The sequence below is a fragment of the Pelodiscus sinensis genome, chromosome 6 (genome assembly GCF_052426305.1).
Source record: "Pelodiscus sinensis isolate ZL-2025 chromosome 6, ASM5242630v1, whole genome shotgun sequence".
Taxonomy (NCBI): Eukaryota; Metazoa; Chordata; order Testudines; family Trionychidae; genus Pelodiscus; species Pelodiscus sinensis.
The window spans coordinates 56,069,024-56,088,604 of record NC_143057.1 but is presented as its reverse complement, the minus strand read 5'-3'; the positions used below and the strand labels follow the sequence as shown (position 1 = coordinate 56,088,604).

The following is a 19,581-nucleotide window of genomic DNA, read 5'->3' as shown; positions in this document are numbered from 1 at the left end:
TGGGGAATAGAGAGGAAGGGCAATGTTATAGTGACAGAGCCTTTTTACTACCTTTGAAGTGTCTTATGGGTTATTGTTACTTAATTTGTGCTTAGACACCATACCCAGACTGGAGCCCCAATGTTCTAGACACTGTACTATAGAGAGCTATTTTCTTGTATTTCTGCAAGAGAACAGCTCTGCTAAACTGAGGAGCCTAGTGGACTTATCTGAAGGTTAACACTGAGTTCACAGGAGTTTCTGGTCAGAAAGTAACATACAAAGTAAGTAAACCTTTTGTTGAAATGATTTTTATCTCTGTTTTACTCTGTAGTGAAGCTATGGCCAAATCAATCCAAAAATGTGTAAGGGCCTACATATATCTCTGTTTATTTATGATTGGCACAAGTTGAACCTTTCTAGTATGGCACCCTCGGGATCTGACTGGTGCCAAACCAGAGAATTTTGCGAACCATAGGAGGTCATTATTGTCTAGCAGCATTACCAACGCTTCCACTGCTTACTGGGATCTTACAAGACATACAAGCATAAATTAGAGAACACTGAGAGCACATTAGAGAAGACTGGTGGCTGTAAACAAACTTTTGGCACCACAGGAAACTTGACCACACCCATGCCTTGGCCACAATTATGCTGGACCACAGATGTTGCCAGACTAGAAAGGTTCATATCTTTGGGTGTGAACATTAGATGACTGGAGACTCCTAACGTGCTGTAGCAAGCTGTATGGTTCAAAATGAAATCGATGTTTAGTACTATGCACAGATTTCAACCTCGATATATGTTATCAGACACTCACCAAACTGCATTTCAGGTTGCCAATATGTATCAATAGCTTGAAATGAAAATAGAGCACACAGTTCTTTACAAAAACTGACAGAAAATCAACCAACTTAGTTACTTGAAAAAATTATAGAAATACTGATATTTGTATCCCCATTTTAAAGATTTGAAAACTCAACCATAGGCATATTTAATTTATATTGTCTCAGAAATTTAGATCTGGAATTAGATAAGATCTTAGGAGACTTAGAGACTGATCCAAATTCCATTGCAAATCATAGGGAGTATGTAGAGGAGTCTTCCCAGTGACTTAAAAGGGCTTTGGATTAGACCTATAAGCGCTAACCCTGGATCGACAGACTTGTTCTTTGATGTCAGACTCTCTGCTGACAAGCCTTTCCTCACTGCCTTCCCCTTGACAAGCATTTCACTGACATATGCTGCAGCATGGACCATCCTGCCTTACTGTGGCTTAAAACAATGCACCCTCCACAAGAGATGTGGTGTAGACTTAGCCTTGGTTTATTGATTCAGGCAGTGCACAAAACTGGGAAGACAACACAACATTAGTTCATATTTGGAAGGTAAACCATATGGGATTAAAAATATATTTCCATAAAAACTAAAATTCTGAAGCAACTGCGGGGTAGCTAGAGATTTGCCATTACAACTCTCTAGCTCACACGGAGCCATGAATGTTAGAGGATCCAACCCCACTCATTTCCTTATGCTATCTGTTCTTTGGAATGAATTCTTCAAACTGGTTTCTAGACCATGCTGTACTTCCTCTGCTGCTCTGATTAGGTGTTTGCTAACATTGTGTCCTTAGTACAGTGTGAATGTCGATCTAGCTATAAGATAGATAGATCACACCATTCCTGTGTTAAGCATTAGTGTAAAGTACATATTTTCATGTGTGTCACTCTGGTAATTTAGCTTTAGTTTCTGCTTATTTTGTTTTACTTCACATCAAAATTTTAGCTAGGTCAAATGACAAAATACCATACACTATACTATTGGTATGTGGTTCCACAAAGCGTATCTGCTCCAAGTAACAGAGCATCCCTGTATATAAAGTGTCTCTTATTCACTTCTTTGTTCCTTGATACTTAAAATAGATAGATTGACAATTACTATACAAATAAATAATGTGGCTGATCAGGGCTTTTAACACAGAAATTAGAACACAAAAATGTCTTTAGATCCTATATGAAATATTTTGCATCATGGCCTGCAGGTCACTTGACTTTGGGTTTGACTGGCTTCCAAGAAGAGCAAATTCCAAATGGGGCCCTCATTTTGTTTATGCTTTTGCCTCTGAACGTGGGAGGTTTAGACCTGGGTTCTGGCAGCAAGCATTTCCCTACGAGATTTGTTACTAGGAGGTGGTTGTAGGAGCCTCCTCTTAAAATTTTTGGCCAAACTGAAGGGAAAGTTGGAGTGATTTACCCATTTCTTATTGAGTTCACAACCTTCTTTGAAATGCTGTGAAACCATTCCTGCTACAGATGAACTAAGCCTGTGCTCAGGAAATACTTCTTGAAGAACAATTTTCTTTTTATTAGTTTGCATTAGCGAATGATGGGCACTTCCAAAATATGTGCAGAGGGGAAAATACCCGGAACCACTGACTACAAAGCATTTTTGCGCGAGTGAGCCTTCCAGTTTAATTCAGGAGACTCAGGCTAGTAGGGCTCGCACTAGCTCTCTAAAATAACTGTAAAGACAGCACTTTGACACTGTAGTCTGGGCTGGAACTCAAGCTCAGATGTCCGAGGCTTACTCCAAAATGCTGTGTGGACATACTAAAAGATCTTTATTTTCTCCAAATCCCAGTTACATATCACCACAGCTACGTCTACATTGGTAGCTTCTTGCGCAAGAACTCTTTTGCGGAAGAGTTCTTGCACAAAAAGTCTTCCACAAGAGTGTGTCTACACTGGCATGTGTTTTTGTGCAAGAGCATCCATGGCAGCGTAGATGCTCTCTTGTGCAAGAAAGCTCTGATGGCCATTGTAACCATTGGGGCTTCTTGGGCAAGAAATTCATGTTGCCTGTCTACAATGCCTCTTCTGGAAGAGCTCTTGCGCAAGAGGGCTTCTTCCTGAAAGGGAGTGTCAGAGTTCTCGTGCAAGAAGCCCTGATTTTCTACAGTACAATGTCAGTTTACTTGCGCAAGAACGCGCGGCCAGTATAAACAGGTGGCACGTTTTTGCGCAAGAGCGGCCGTTTTCATACAAGAACATGCCAGTGTAGACACAGCCCACATGTACATTTTTTTCAGACCTTTGCAATTTAACATTGCCTTCCAAACAAGTATTGACTGCTTCCTTTTTATGACTAGGAGAAAGCATATGTGGGTAAAGGAATAAATGCCTAGTCTTCCACCACTCTTTTGCAGACACTTTCATCCAAGACACAGTAGTACAGGCCAAAGCATCTTATTAAAACATTCACATATTTCACAAATCCCAGCTGGCTGAATTGCTATAATGAGTTAGAGGACCATCTCAAACAAGTGGGTTTCAGAGTATTCTGAGTCTTCAAGATCTACCGAAGTAAATTTGGAGTCCAGTACTAAGATTTATAAACATACTATGTATTTGTGTTGGATTCTTGTGCATTATAGGCAGAGCTGATATTGCTGCTGGTTGCCTGACACTTCCCATTATAAGACTCAATTTTCAGTTACTTATAACTTTGCCAAACTTTAATCGTTCCTATTTTGACGCATACATAGCCACATCTGAATGCCACTGGAGACAATGAAGAGACTCCAGTTGACCTCAGTGACAAATCAATCAAGCCCATCTTTAACTTGGGTTCAGCAGAACAGAGAAGGTGAACACTTGAAACATTTTATTCAAGTCATTTTCACATCAACTTGCAACCATAATACAGGCAATGTAAAACAAGAATATGAAAGTGCAATGAAGAATACAAAGCTAGTGTCTGAATATTATAAATAAAAGCTCTTCAAATAAAGATAGATTTTAAAATTCAGATTCTTGAAAACAGTGAAGGAAACTGCAAAAATAAGTGGCATTTCACTGAATTTGTAGCATTTATACTAAAAACAAAAATAACCTCCCATAAGCATATACTTCTTGCTTTTCATTCAAGTTATTTTAGCACCTTTTTAAATCTGGGGAATGTGAAAAAACAATTTGGTATAACATGAGGCACAGGATAGACCACTTTCAATATCTTATGAATGAAGCTAACCTGGTATGAACAGACAACTAAAAAAACAGATATATAAAAGGACTATGAAGGTAAATTTGGTGAAAGCACCATTCAATATTACATAGTAAACTTTGGTGTGCAACGTAAAATGGATAGATCTTTTACTAACCTAAAAATATCAACTGATGACCACTCTGTCATTCTTTTAATACTTTTGTCTAGAAATGTGCACCTGTTTATCAAACATGTATTTCAAGACTTTACAAATATAGCAAAGCCATCTTGTAATAAGTCCATTGCACGGGAATGTTCTTTATATGAAACATTTCTCTAATGACCTGAAATGTGGGAGGTAATTGCTTCATGCGCACTCTAACATTTTCAAAGGAAATTTGAAACAGCAAGAGAAACATTTCTGTACTTTGGAAATTTTACAGACTTTTGGACTGATCTAATGTTCTTTGAGCTCAAGAGCAAAGCTCCCTTTTCAAAGACTGCAGGAACAGACCCAAAGCCTATTAAAATGATTACACAATAAAATTTGATTTATAAAATACACTCTTACATCAAAACAATGTATAAAGATTTCCTACAAAAAAGCAAGCATTCCCTTAAATATATTCCAGCATAAAAAAGTAGGCTTAAGATATCTGGGTCAAACCTGCAGTGACCAAAATCTTGACAATAATAGCCAGAACCCCGCATTTAGTAACATTAGCTCATAAGCTTTGTAAATTAACTTTTCTGTACTCCTGCATTATAACTCAGCAGGATAAGTTCAGGACCGATTGTATTAATTTTTCCAAATTTAAATCTGACATTCCTAGCTTTTACTGATTTAAGCAAGACTATTCAGGTACCTTTGAACAGTGTTTGTGCAAATGTATTCTCCCATTGTTTAAAACAAATGTTTTAAAATGTGTACAGTATTTAGCTGAAGAAAAGAAAATCCGCAGTCTATAAGATTAATGTGTTCATTTTCCTCTTATCCAAAGATGGCATCTATGGAGTCTTATCAATCTATCATGTCAATGAGTACTTAAAATACTGTTAAATCAGGGAATCATTTGGTAGTCCAGGTATCTGCACTAAAGGCCAGAATGTGTCTTCTTACAGGAGAGCCAAAGATACTCTGAAAACGCCCTTTTTAAACGTCCACAAGTTTTGAGGTATCATCCATGTGGGAGGTATAAAATTTGCCTTTATATGTGGGAGTACGGAGCGTGTCTCCAACTTTACAGATGATGCCCCAAAAGCCCACAGATCTCAGTGCATCTATGGAGTAAACACCCTTAACACTACTCCCTTAGAACAGCACACATCACGGCTGCACAGCTCCTGGTTAATGCCTGACCCTAAATGTGCTGTGCCTGAAGAGTTCTCAGACTCCATCTCTATGGAACCAGGCTTGCAAGACTTGTTCTATCATGTTAAAAACAGGAGTGTAGGCATGCCAGCTTGGGCTCTTAGACTCACTCCCCACGCCAGACTTCAAATCCTGAGCTCTAGCCTAAACTGAAACATCAACAGTGCTATTTTTTGCTATGTATCATCAGCATGCGTTTGTAGTCCTAGGCTCTGAAGCTTGTTGCACTGGGTGTGCTTTTGCAGTTTAGATGTACCCACCAGGCAACTGCATGTGTACAACTTGTCCACACACAAGCTGCAGGATCAGTCTTCATCCAAGGTTAGAAATTCTGGTGTGAATCAATTTTGACGGGAGGTATAAATGTAACTGTGTTAGTCCACTCATACACGTGTGTGTCTGTGTGCCTTTTAAAAAAAATCCATTTACAAAAATTGTTCTGGAGCTCAGACTGCAAAAGCCAAACTTCAGTCTGGAACATATTTATACAGTCAGTTATAAAACTCATGAAAATAGGGCTTTTTTTAATGAGAAATAATGGCACAACTTTAACTGCTGATGTGTGTAGAGCCCTACTACTGTAAAATGTACCAAGTCTAGTTTTCAAAATGTACTGCTTGAGTTATATACCCACTCAGTAATTGACTGAAATGATCATTTATTGACCAAATGAAGGATATGGAGAACTTAGGAGCCTGCGTATGTAAACTGTATCTATCTGGCACACACAAGTGAAAGGTGAGTGGGCAGTTATAAAGGCCATGTCTTCAATGAGTGTGTTGTGACTGTGTTGATGTTACAGTTGTTTGTTTGTTGTACCAAAATATGGTTGTGATTTGGACACAAACATTTATAATCTTGAACAATTAAAGATATGTAGGAAATAACTAACTGATCCATAGTCCTCAAAGTTATTCTGATAACTCCCTCAAATTCAAAATTTAAATTTCCATTGTTCTACTGTATGCAGTATTGGCAAATATTTCTTAATATGTTCCCCAAAGTTGTAACAACTCCTGAATATTCCTCAAGCTACACAAATACATAAAGATATATGCCATTAAAACACTAAAGGTTTTGAGCTTTGGCTGTTGCTTTAGTTGTGAGCCAATGGTTGAGCATTGCACCATCTGTGATCTGAAAAAGTATCAGGGCAATGTTGTGAGAAGTATTTTCACAGTTTAAAAGCAAAAATCACAGCTGTTTTAGCTTACAACTTGGTCCACTGCATACATGAAATAATTATATTTTTGTGAACCCCCATCAGTAAGCAGCATGATGTATCTTGTTAATATGGGCTGAAAGTTTTTCATTTTGAATATTTCATGACTGACCTAACTAAAGTACTTCTGGTATTGCATACACCAACTATTATTCTATACATAATATTTTAACCTTCATTCTTTGAATAGCCAAATATGCAATTAAGAATCAAGTGCTGTACTGAATGTACAACAACATTAATGGGAATACAAGTAAAAGGCCTGTTTTCAGTAAAAACACCCTGATAAGCCTTTTGGGCCTATTTCTGTTTGTGGTGCCTCAGAGCTGATTGCCTCTATCAGTTACTGTAATTGGTTAACCTGTTCTATTCATGCCTTTTTTTCACAGCTAATGAGTAGGGACTATCCAATGCGGCTTCCAGAAGCCTTATTTCTACTGGACAGGTATTCATCCCAGTGCATTTTGCTCACATCGAATTCCTGGTAGATCTTTTTAAGAGCCCCCTTTTGAAAATCTCTATTCACATAGAAAAGTGGCTCAGTTCTTTAATTCTACTCCAAAAGTAAAACAGGCTTATGGCCAAAGCTGCAATATGCATATGGCTTGAGAATATGGTTTACCTAGTAATATATTAAAAATGTAAAAAACAAATTTCATATATGAAATGTAACTAAATGCATACATGAATATTTTCCACTTTATATTACTATTCCTTAAAAACTGAGGATACTTTTCTCCTTTGCATCCAATGTATCCAATTAGTTTTACTGTAATAGCAGGAGCATCATTTCCAAGCTGGTCTTTTATCAGGCATTCATTGAGCTAGCCAACATTATTACTACTCACTACATGTTATTTAATACTATAAGTTTTTGTTGCCCTTTAAAGAGATTCCAGCTCATTCATAGATAGTGTACTGACCAAACTCTGCTGTTTATCTACACTCTGATTTCCAGTGGAGTTTAAAACAAAACAAAAATACAGAAAACCTTTTGTTCCTGTGAATGAGTTCATTTCCTTTAGAATTTGAAAATCGGTGCATGAATCACCAATCCCACATGTTTCAATAGTTTTTTTTAAGTAAGTCACAATGTGAATGCTAAAAATCCAGTTACACATTTTATGAAGCAGCCATAATGCCTCAAAACCACGTAAGTTGGTGTTGAATTTTTTTTTTTTTTTTTTGGCCTTTTGCAAAGTGTTCATATCCTACTGAAGTTTATATAATGAATGATATTACAGTTCAAAACTTTGGCACTGATTCGTCCATTTTCTTGCATCTTAGTATCTATTAAAAAAAAAGAAAAATGTTAAAAATATAAATTAGCAAATGATTACTAAACAAAGTAAACCCACCTCTGTTAAAATAGCTATATATTGTAAACATGCAGCAAAAAAGAAGCTAGAGAATTTTTTCCTTTCTACATTTGTACATATTATTACAGTATTTTGTTAATTTATGAAGCTGAAAGAGGTGAGGCTACAAAGCAACTAACATAATCCTAATCGACATTCTCCAGTTAACCGTTTCTCTCCCTCATCTTGAATTCAAGTGAATAGAAGTTCTGTCAGGGTATGTCTAGACTATGGGGTTTTGCAGGATACCAGATACCACCGTATCCAAAGAATGCATTTCCTGTTCTGCTTTTTTTTGCGGAAGAGCAAACACACTCTTTCAGGGAGCCCTGTATACCTCATTTCACGAGGCATAAGGGCTCCATCAAAAGAGGAGGCTTTTCTACCATTTGGCCCCGTCTAGATGAGGCCAAATGGCAGAAAAGCCTCTTCTGGAGGGGAAAAAAAAAGGCAGAAAAACACTGCAATCTAAACCTAGCTTTAGTGGAAGCTCTGATTAGAGCTATTATTAGTGCAGGAAGATGCCATCAAAGTGTAATTTCACAGCTTTACCAAACTTCATAACCTGTAGCACACCTATTCTGTTTCTCATTCTCCCACAAACACAAATACTGATGGTGAGGATAAATAAAGGACCAGGTCAAGAGCATTTAACTTGTTGCTTTTATGAATGGCCATACCAGATGAGACCAGTGGTCCATCTAGCCCAGTCTCCTTTAATATGACAGTAGCCAATGCCAGAGGCTTCAGAGGGAATGAACAGGGCAATTATTCAGTGATCAGTCCCTAGTCATCCAGTCCCAGCTTCTGGCAGTCAAATTTAAGGACACCCAGATCATGCGGTTGAGTCCCTGACCATCCTCTCTAAGGCCTGGTCTACACTAAAGAGGAAAGTCGACTTAAGATACCCAGCTCCAGCTACGTTAATTACATAGCTGGAGTCAAGTATGTTAAGTCGTGTTTTGGGGCTGTCCACACAGTGGGAGGTCGATAGGAGTAAGTACTCCCATCGACTTCCCTAACTCCTCGTGAGTAGCATGACTACCAGCAGTGACGGGAGTGCCTTCTCAGTTCGAATTAGTGTATCTTCACTAGACCTGATAAATCGAATCCCAGAAGCTAGACTGTGGCAGCTTTGATCTTCTCTCTCATGTAGACATCGCCTAACAGTCATTGATGGCCCTATCTTATTCTTTGTTGTGACCTAGGTCTGATATGAACCTAGGTCTTCACATAGGGGTGAAACAAATGTTTATCATTTTAGCCCTTCTTGATGAGTGTTTGATTTCCCAGTACAAAGGACTTTGTGGTAATTTCTAACTGAGATAAAACTTATAATTGGTATGCTGGCAGGGCGTCTGCCCAGCAATGGCCAATAAGAGGTTAAAAGAGCCTATGGGAGGCTGTGCAAAAAGCAGAGGCTGAGAGGAGTGGCCAGTCAGGACCCAGCAGGCCCATTAGAGCAAAAAGCCTTAGAGCAGAGCAGGGTCAGTAGCTGCCTGGAGCTTAAGGAGAAGTTAGTGTGGAATAAGTTGCAACTATGTAGCACTTCAGACAGAACAGTGCAAACAGGACCCCAGGGAGGTTGGAGGAGCTCTGGATGGACTACTGAGACTGAGGAGGACGCTGTGGCTGCAGAGAAGTAGCCCGAGGAAATGCTGCAATAGTAGAAGCAAAGGAAAGCAGTGAGTGACTGATTCAGAGAGCTGAGACCCAGAGTAGAGGGCAGGCCCAATTCCCTTCCACTTGCCACTGGGGAAGTAGTAGGACAACTGAGGAATTAAACTTCCCCAGGAAGGGAGGAACACAGATAGTGACATGGCCAGAGGACTGAGCCACAAACAGGATGCTGTGGGTCTGCAGAGGAGTAAGAGGGTACAGACCACATAGGCATAAGCCTCAACCTAATCCCAGAATGACCAGGAGGAGATGCCAGTCCAGCTACGAGTGACACACTCCATGACATGGTAATTAGTGCCCAAATGAGATTAGTGTGAAAACTCCATTACTGCAGTTATGTCAATCCACATTGACCACTTAATTAAATTCCAAAGCAATAAATGAAAACGAATGTCACCAAGATTTTTACATACGATTAATGGTCTCCTTTGTTATTTCCAGTCCGATTAAACCTACCACTAAATGTCACACATGAATAATGTGATTCTGTAATCCTATATTGAATTAAAATAACTGGAAGGCCCACACCCCTAGATGATGTTGGAATATAGTACTTATTTTTCTGAGTAATGTTCATAGGCTATTTTAAGCTAAAGTACAAAGGAAACACTGATATGTTTGCTTTTCACAAAACAATTTATGACCAGACATAGTTAAGAGTCATTGCTTAAACACTAAAGGAGCTAAAGCAAAACAGTAAATGAGGTGTCACTGAAAGAACTGTTATGGGAGGGGGAAGAGGGGAGCTTGCTGTAGCAGCGAGCATATATACATGTATGTGGGGTTTGGTTTTGCTTTGAACAAAGTGCTGAGGGATCCCTGAAACAATCTGTTCAACAGCTTTATGTGGAGGCTCTGTACGGCAACTGGACAAGCATCAGGAGGCTGTGACTGCAAATTCAACAAGGGACTTGAGCCAGAGAAAACAGCTGGGAATCCAGGTAGTGGTAGCAATTTTAAAATCTCTATATACCCTGAAATCATTTGGCAATTATTTACTCAATGAATAAGTCACCCTTAGACCACATAAACCTATTTACTAATCTTAATTTTATGAATGTAAACATAGTGACAAATCAAAAGCAGTGTACTTACGGTGAAATTGTACAGCCAGAGGCATATGCGTGATGGCCCGTATAGCGGATATCACAGCGTACTACGTTGTTGGAGTAATCAGACTCTGGTACCAAATAGCTGGGGTTGACACTAACCTTGAAGTAAGAAAAATGCTGTTTACAACTGGGTTTGGATTAATAACATGCTGTGCTAGCTTAAAGGGTTTGACAGTTATGGTTTCTTAAAATATGCCCCATACCTTCAGGATGTAGTTTCCAGGCTTTACATCTGTAATATCAATCCACTGGCAATCTATATCAGCATTGTAGGTGTCATAACAGCCAGGGCTCAGTCCCTAAAAATGTGCAAGCAGAGGAGTCTAAATAATACATTTTCAGAAATCCACATTAAGACAGACACAAACTAACCAAAATCAAGAAATTCAGGTAACACTATGATGTTTCTTTTGAGCATACAATTGGCAGGGAGGAAAGGCACCAATGAATGAGATAAGCATTAAATCTGAATTTTCTGGATTTTGTTTCTTTAAATACTACTACTTAGTTTGGACAGAGAAGTTATATTGACTTTTCTTTGGGCCATGGAGTTTTTATACCATGTTGGGGTGGTCTTGAAAAAAAATTGAGAATTCCTGGCCTAAAGCATCACTTATTTATGAAGTGAAGGAATCACTCCAGAAAAGATAAAAAACTGACCAAAACTTTCTGAATCTCAAAAGCCAATCAGTTGAAGTTCACCAAGTTTTGGGTGCAGATTTTGGCTATTGTTTTTCCTATTATCTTTTTTAATGAACCACCTTTATGGTTCTGCCTAGAACCAGCATTTCTGCAATACCAGGAAAGCTGTTCTTGTAGTATTTTCAGCCTGACAAGGAAGCAGTTAGTATTTGGAATTATGCAGTATTTTAATCCTGCATGTGCAAACCCAAGAGGCTTGGGTACAGTTCATCTGAAATTTTGGTTCAACACTGAGATTTTGAAAAATATGGCAGATATATGGAAAGTTCTGCATGTGATATTACAACACCAATAAAGTCCTACACATACTATTTGCAAAAGCCATTTTTGATCCCCTCTGTCTGAATAGGAAGTTCTGATTGCTGCTGCTGCTTAAGATTTATATTCTAAGGGACCAATTCAGCAAAAAATATTCATCTCCATTTTGATGGGATAAGGGGAGGGGGGAGAGAGAGAGCTGCTATTTCTTGTGCTGCCAGCTCCACTTTAAATCATTTCCCTTCTAAATGTATTTGAATATCAAAAAATCAAGAAATAACTTTGTCCCCTGAGTTAGGACATTAGGGCTGTGTCTAGACTGGCAAGTTTTTCTGCAAAAGCATGCCAATAAAGTACTCTCTTGGCATAGCTCTTGAACTCCATAAACTTCTTATCTTTATATTTAATTGGTCTGTGGCTTTATTTCTGCAGAAAAATGGCGTAATAGGTGTTTTCTCTTCAAGAAACTACAGTTTTTGAAAGGTCAGAAATGGCTGCAAGAATTCAGAGGGTATCCAAAATAGCACCAAAGGTTTTCCTGATCTTTGGATCCAAAAATCCTCCCACTTTGGTGCCAGGAATATAGTAATTGCACCAACTTGAATGTATCAACAGTCCACCATGTCTGGTATCCTCAGCAGTGGCCAATCTAGGATGCTTTAGCGAAATAAAAAATCCTCATAAGGCACTTAACTATGCAAGACAAAGCCATGCAGGAATTCCCTTCTGACCCCATCTGGTAATCAGCTTATGCTCTAATATGTGTGCCAAGTTTGAGGCTGAAGCAAAGTTTTACAGTCCAATTACAGCCCCTACAAATATAGGCTTCCAGTGAAAATGCTGACGTAGCCTTGAATCTGGTGACACAAGTATTCCAACTGTAAAATATATATGTTAGGTGAATGTTGTAACCTACCCAAAAAGAGAATATTTTTAAAAACCCTTTACAAACTTTACATATTGTAGCTCATTCATGATATTTAAGATTTAAATATGGACACATCAACCATAGGAAAATATCTGGCATTTCTCAGGGGTAAAATTACTACCTCTTTGTATGTTAAAAACAGCAGAAAGGGATGTGGTTTGTCTGTGATGTTTACACAGCTCCCATTAATTTGAGTGTTTGTTACATGCATGCACAGAGCATGATGCTATGGAGTACTTAATCCCCTTTGATAGCATTGGGAACTAAGGAAACTCTATCTTGCACTCTCAGCCTCTGAGCTCTGATCCTTGCATGCAGTGAAAGAGAGCAGAATGTGAACTGGGGTGAGACCAGAGTGAAACCTCTAAAATATTTCCTCACTGCCCCTGATGGCCAGTCTCCCACTCTAAGTCAGAGTAGCTAGAGTACTGTTTTAATGTACATCAGCTGCCAATAGCTCTAGGGGTCTGCCAGGATGCAAGAAAGCCCCAACCACCACACCTTTAGAGGGCTGAAGTGGAAGGAGAGTCCAAATTATGTGGCTTGATGCCACAAGCAAATTCTCTCTACCCTGGGGTGGTTCTCTGATAGTTAATTAAGGCACGTGAGACTTAGGGTGTATGATGTTAGATAAAATCTCTGAAGTAAGGCAAACTGCAAGAAAGAAAATAGCCCTGTTGGTTATTTTGAATCATCTCTTACCTGTGTATGTGCTGTACATGCATATCGTCTATAGTATCCATAATCACAGGAAGTATCTTCAAGACAAAAGCTTGCTTTGTGCCCTTCAGCAACCCTCCGATGTGAGCCTGCTTCCAGCAAGTCATAGTGGCTGAATTCGTCCATGCTGTGGTAATGTCTGTTAGACCACAGCTCAGTTAGTAGCAGCAGATCAGATATTTGCCAAAACATTGTTAAATCATAATATTAATCGTGTTTCCTGTCTGATCTACCTTTATAGTACATCCTGCAAAATGTTGGGTTTTTTACATACTAATCGGTTAATATGTTTTCTCACTGGCACCATTTTTACTCTGTTTTCAGATGTTGTATAATAACAACTTCATAAAAACAAATCACATTTTGTTAAAGGAATGGCTCTGTGTTGGCTTTGCTTTCCCCAAATTTCCTGTTTTCTCTCTTTCAATAACACTAACAAGCACTTAAACTGTTCACATTTGAGTGGTTCATCTTATAATGTTTGCCTTGAGGCACAGTTTGTCTGGCTAGGAATCCTTACCTACTAATACTTACATACTGTACATTCTAGGCAAGCTTGCTATTTCTGGAATAGGCTGAAGTGTTGTGGGTTATTTTTCCACTTCTATTGTCCCCATAACATCTAACATTTTATACTTATATTTGCAAATAATCTACTCTGCTTAGAGATTCATCCTCTGTGCCCTAATCTTACAGATTTGATAAGATTCAAAGATTGTAAGACATTCATACAAACTGTAATTCAAAATCTTGCTAATTTGATATTAAGGTGTTCTTTCCAAATTGTATTTGTGCTTGTTTCACAGTGTGCACTATTTCAGTCAGTATGACTGTGTCTCTCTCTCTCTCTCTCTGGTCTCACACACTAGCTGTGACACACCCATTTTGTTCTATGGTTCTACTTTTCTCACATAGATGGAGAAAACAAACTAGCAAGAGCCAACAAATCAGCAGCTTGTCTGTGAAGCATTCTGGTATTTCGGCTTATGAAAGATTTTAGCATATTGTGTATATGTAAAAGATTAAATAAAATACAATTCAAACACCTTTTAATGTAAAATAAATAAATACAAACCTATATAATATCAATCACAAGCTAAAAACTTAGTTGACAAGGTGACTCAAAGATTGATTGTGAGAAATGTATTAGTATAGTTCATGGACTAGTGTCAACATCATAGAAACCATCCCCACAATTGGCATTCTTGTTTGCAGCACATTCAAAGTCCAAGAACTGAATGACTATTGAAAGAATTACACTTGCACTCTGGTCAGTATGATTATTGCCTATTATTGGCAGAGAAGGGATTACTTGGTCTGTGGATAGAAAAAATTCAGTGCTATCAATCTGTTACCTTTTGTAAGTATCAACTGCACATTAAATTTTTTTAAGTTAAAACACATTCTCAGAGTGAGAGGTTTTTTTTAACTATACCCAAGACTTGTACAATATGAATAAAACAACTGCTTTGCTAGGTCTGTGTTTTAAAAGGCTTCATTTGAATTGACAGTAATTTGTTCCATTGGAAATAAACAACTGGACTTACTGAAGCAGAATAGAAGGCTTGATCCTAAATCCCTTGAAATCAATGGAGAAATTCTACTAATATACTAATTAATTGTAAAAGGCTTTGAATTAGGCCCATGGCAACTTTTGTGGTACATATTTTGTGGTGCGAGTAGATGGAATTCAGTGTTCTGTCATCACTTTATGAATGAACACATTATCTCTGTATTAATATTAATCATGAATTTATAACTGCAGAATCATACTTTAAATAGGAGAAAATACATACTTTAGGAAAGCATCTCAAATCTGGTATGAAATCAAAATTTAGTGCAAGATTGCAAACTCATTCACCTAGCTGATTGGAAAAGACACAAGTGCACATATACAATTTTATTAGGTTGCAAACTGTTGCAAATATTCTCTGAAGTTTCTCTTGCCAAATATCTATCAGTATTCATCTTGCAAAGGTGATACTGGTACACTGTATATCAGAGGTAAATGACTTTATTGCAGCATCACTTTATGCAAAACGCCAATTCTTTTCAAATGAAGATGATAGTAAGATTTCACCCTGAGGCTTCATATAGGTACAAGTGCTTATGAAGGACCATTCCAATTCCTCTTTTCAATATTCCTTGATTCATGAAATAATGGGGTCCCTTAAAAGGACCAAATGACACATTTAGAATTTGAATATTCCTTTTTTTTTAGTGAGTGTAATTAAAAAATGAACTATAATTGTAGCTATCTTTTAAAGTTCACTGGTTAGTTCCACCTAAGTAAGTATAAATGAACAATAGCATTATGCAAAAATGAATTTAATAGGCTATGTGACCAAATATTTTAAATTGGTTTGATATTGCATAGGCTTCCAGATTTTTACATTTTTATGTATGTATGAACTATTGTCATTTGATCATTTCAATCTTCATCCTCATAACTTTTACCATAAAATGGGAGGTGCCAGCAAAATCCTATGGCTAGTTTTCCCCAAGACAGTAGCAAAACATCTCACATTATAATTAACATGGCAAATGAACAAGGTAAGTAAAAGGTACCATACTGGGCACTTCACTCACTGGTGACAGCTGTGCCACTCCCATGAATATCGGGGTCTGCTTGGTAGGAAGTCCGATGTGCCTTGATTTTTCACTCTTTGTGGGAATCTCAGAAGCACTCGAGTATCATAGTCTCTGACATCTGCCCTGTAAGCTGAACTGCAATTATGTACAAAAAAAATACATTTGCAATATATTAAACAGATATTCAAAATTGCTGCTGCTTGGTTTATGATCTAGCATTCTTCTGTGACTAGATGTCATAACTAGCAAGTTATTTGGCACCTTCAAACTCAAGAATGCCCTGTGACGTGTTTAGATGCTTCCGGTATTGGATGTAGGCTTTAGTGACATTCTCAAATCTTCTGTTGGTGTTAGTTTTGCTACTAATTTCAGTAAGAGCAGTATCTGATCCCTGATGAGCACTATTCGGAAATTATTTGATATTTAGGGAAATCAGTGGTGTTTAACAATAGCAAAGAGCCTAAGATAACTTTAACAACGACTTGCTGTAAACAAATCCTTGTTTGGCTTGAAAAGCTGTTTTCAATAGTTTCTGTAAAACAAAATATCTTGTAGGATGATCTCATGGTTACAGTAGAATTTATTTCCATTGTAGTTTAAAAGGCTACAATAAAGACAGGACAAAATTGGGACCAATCTGGCCTTCTTGATTTTTAACTACCAATTTATCAACAAGAACAATTTTAAATGGCTATTTTTGATAGAGGCACAAAACAACCTTTTCGCTCCATTGCTGGCTTTCCTGCAGCAAACTAACGTTTTATTCCCTAGTGCTATTGAAACCCACACACCTAGTGTGGGTACTGAGTACAGCAGGTGGCACCTAGACCACTGCAACAGTTAAGATCAAGAGACCTCTACAGCATGGGCTGGGAGCCAGCTGGCTTTTAGCTCAGCAGGTAGAGGCTCCTATAGTCAGGTCCCAGGTTCAAATCCACCTTGGTGGTGGTTACACTATGCTACAACTAATGGTACTGGTGACTAAAAGTTATTTTGCATTGTGAGATACAACACAAGTTATAAAACTGTTAATTTCAGTTCCATTCAAAACAGGAAAAATCCCTCTGTCAAATGGATAGGGACAACTCACTAGTAAAGATATTTTTTCAAAGATACAAGTGATTATTGCCAATATTTTTCTGCTAGATTTGTCTGTGCTGTTGTATTGCATGTGCCTAGGTATAGTGAGTACAGTGTTTTGAGTAACCCTTACAACTGAGCAGCTGCCAACATCAAAAAAATGAAATAAGATGGTTTATTTACATTAGAGGAGGAAGCTGAAAAGATCAGTTTCCAGCTAAAATCAGGGACAAGTGATTTTGGCTGCCTAACTTCAGAGATGTTTAAAGGGGCCTAATTTTCAGTAAGTGCACAGTACCTACCCTTTGGAAATCAGGCTCTTTTAAGACATCTCAAATAGTCTAAGCTCTGTAAAAGGGTGGCACCCGAAAGTTCTTGCCACTTTTAAAAACTGGGGCTAGTATGTTATTCTTTCTTGTTGTGTGTTGTTAAAAATGCAGGGCTATACACCCAGAGACAAATCTAGACCCGCTGTTACCAAGCCCTCTATCTTTCCCTTTTCTCTGCTGGTTTCCTTGCCCTTAAGGAGCCAGGCTGGCTGAGACTAATGTAAAGGGGAAGTCCGCAGAGATGCCTACCTTGCCAGGCAGTTCTCCTCAGCAGCACATCTCAGGCTGTACATGGACGCCCGTTGGACATAGGTGGAGGCCTGGATGTAATAGGGATCCGGGACTAAGTCAGGGAGACCTGCAGTTCATGAGACCAACCACACAACAGCACGATCAAGCCCAGAACATGCCTGCTGCTAATGTTTTGTGTCACTCCCAAGCGTTAGGAGGGGTTATTCTGCCCACCACCCGTTATGTCTCAAAAAACAGCCAAGCTTCTGGCTCGACGGACACAACCTCCTGCTTGCAGCCAGCCCCTCGCCTCGTGAAGCCGGAGGGCTCTCGCCAAGCAGGCTCCCCTAGAAAGCCTAGGACCTGGGCTGATGTGAGGCAGGGCTCGTCCTTTCCCCCAGAGCATGCTGGGACCGCCGCGCGCTGCCAAAGCCTCTGACTATGTGCTGCGCTGGCGTTTGGGTTGGCGGCGGGGGCCACGCGGCTCCAGGGCCCCGCTCCGGGCTGGGGGCGGGTGGGGGAGGAGGGAAGGGGGCTCTTACCATACTGGAAGTAGCCGGTGCCGTAGCCGGGTCTGTACCTGCTGCCCTGGCGGGGTCTCTCGTAGGTGTCGTAGTAGTTGTAATAGGGGTTGTCGTCCGTGTACTTGTAGGGGTTGTAGGGGTCGTCTCCTACCATGGCATCTTCCCGCCCGGCTCGGAGATTGCTCAAGGCCGGGGGGCTGCCTGGGCCGGTGGTGTTGCCCCTCCCGGGGCTGTGGGGAGCGTCGGGCCGAGACGCCCCTTGAGGAGGGCTCCTGGCTGAGCCGCTTGTGGCTCCCTGGGTCCTCTGCCCTGCGGAGCCGCCGGCGGGCGGCTGGTAGCCGGCCTGAAACCAGTGGCGAGCGCCTGAGCCCCTGCTGGCGGTCCCGGCCGGCGGGCGGGCAGCGCTGGCTTCGGGCGCGGCGCCCCGGGGCGCAGTGGCGTTGTTTCGCAGCAGCAGGATGGGGCTGGCCGCGGGCTGGCCGCGCCGGGCCGGCTGGTACTGGGGCGCCAGGCTGAGCAGGCTGTACACCTGCCCGTTGTTCTCCCACTGGATCCTCTGCCTCCAGGCGGCAGGCGCCGGGGGGTGGCGGCGCGGCGGGGGCTGGCAGCCGGCGGGCCAGGCGCAGCTCAGGTACAGCCACACCTGCAGCGGGGCGAGCAGAGATGCCGCCACGTGCATCTTCCCTGCCTCGGGCGCGCGGGTCGCTGGCAGAACGCCGCGGGCAGCTGGCGGGATGGGGGGCAGAGACCTTCCGCGGGGGGCGGGGGGGGGGAGCGTGTCCGCTTGGCCGCGGGCTGCTCGCAGGGCGCGACGCTGCTCAGCGGCGAACAATCCGCCTCGCCGCCGCCGCGCGCTGGGGTCCGGACTGCAGGCGGGAGGAGGAGCGCCGAGGGGTTTTAAACTTTCTGGCACATTTGCAAAGTTACACAAGCCCGCCTGGCAGGCTGCTGCGCCGCTGTTTGCTCACGTAACGCGCTTAGGGACGTGCAAGTCGGACAGCGCCACACATCTGCCCCGCCGCTGCCTCCCCGCCGCCGCCTCGCAGGGCAAAGGAGACAAAAGGCTCCCGCCCGGCCTATATATACACCCCTCGCGCTGGATCCGCGCACGTCTCGAGCTGGGGCGAGCCTGCAGGCACCTCGCTGCACTCAGACACACTCAGCCTGCCAGCCCGGGGGGCAATGCCAAAATATGCAAAGGAAAAATGCTATTAGCTCATCAGCACTGGGGGGAGCGGTTAGTTAGAGAGGAAACATGTTTCTGGGAAATATTCTGGTCAAAACATCTCCCACAATATGGTCACTGCTGAGGATTTCAGTAAGAGTCAAGGATCCTCAATGCCCTTTTAATTGAGGTAAACCCCTCTGCAAATAAACTCTTGCCTATCCATTTCTGTTTTTCTGCATGAGTCACACGAGAAATGCACCATAAATTTGCCTCCCAGAGTAAGTGTTCATTGAAAAATGTAATTTCACATGGGAGAGACTTAGCTCTTCAGCAGAACAAATA

The 19,581-nt window shown here is 40.8% G+C and overlaps 1 protein-coding gene across 1 annotated transcript; it reads right to left on the bottom strand.

The window, feature by feature from the left end:
- Positions 1 to 3,627: 3,627 nt before the first annotated feature.
- On the bottom strand, positions 3,628 to 19,187 carry LOX (lysyl oxidase). Its single transcript, XM_075931955.2, has 7 exons — positions 18,090 to 19,187; positions 17,566 to 17,674; positions 15,905 to 16,042; positions 13,298 to 13,454; positions 10,911 to 11,006; positions 10,691 to 10,806; positions 3,628 to 7,847 (listed from the first exon to the last, which is right to left on the bottom strand). The coding sequence occupies exons 1-7, from the start codon at positions 18,748 to 18,750 to the stop codon at positions 7,841 to 7,843; spliced, it is 1,284 nt and encodes a 427-aa protein (XP_075788070.1). The 5' UTR covers positions 18,751 to 19,187; the 3' UTR covers positions 3,628 to 7,840.
- Positions 19,188 to 19,581: the final 394 nt, after the last annotated feature.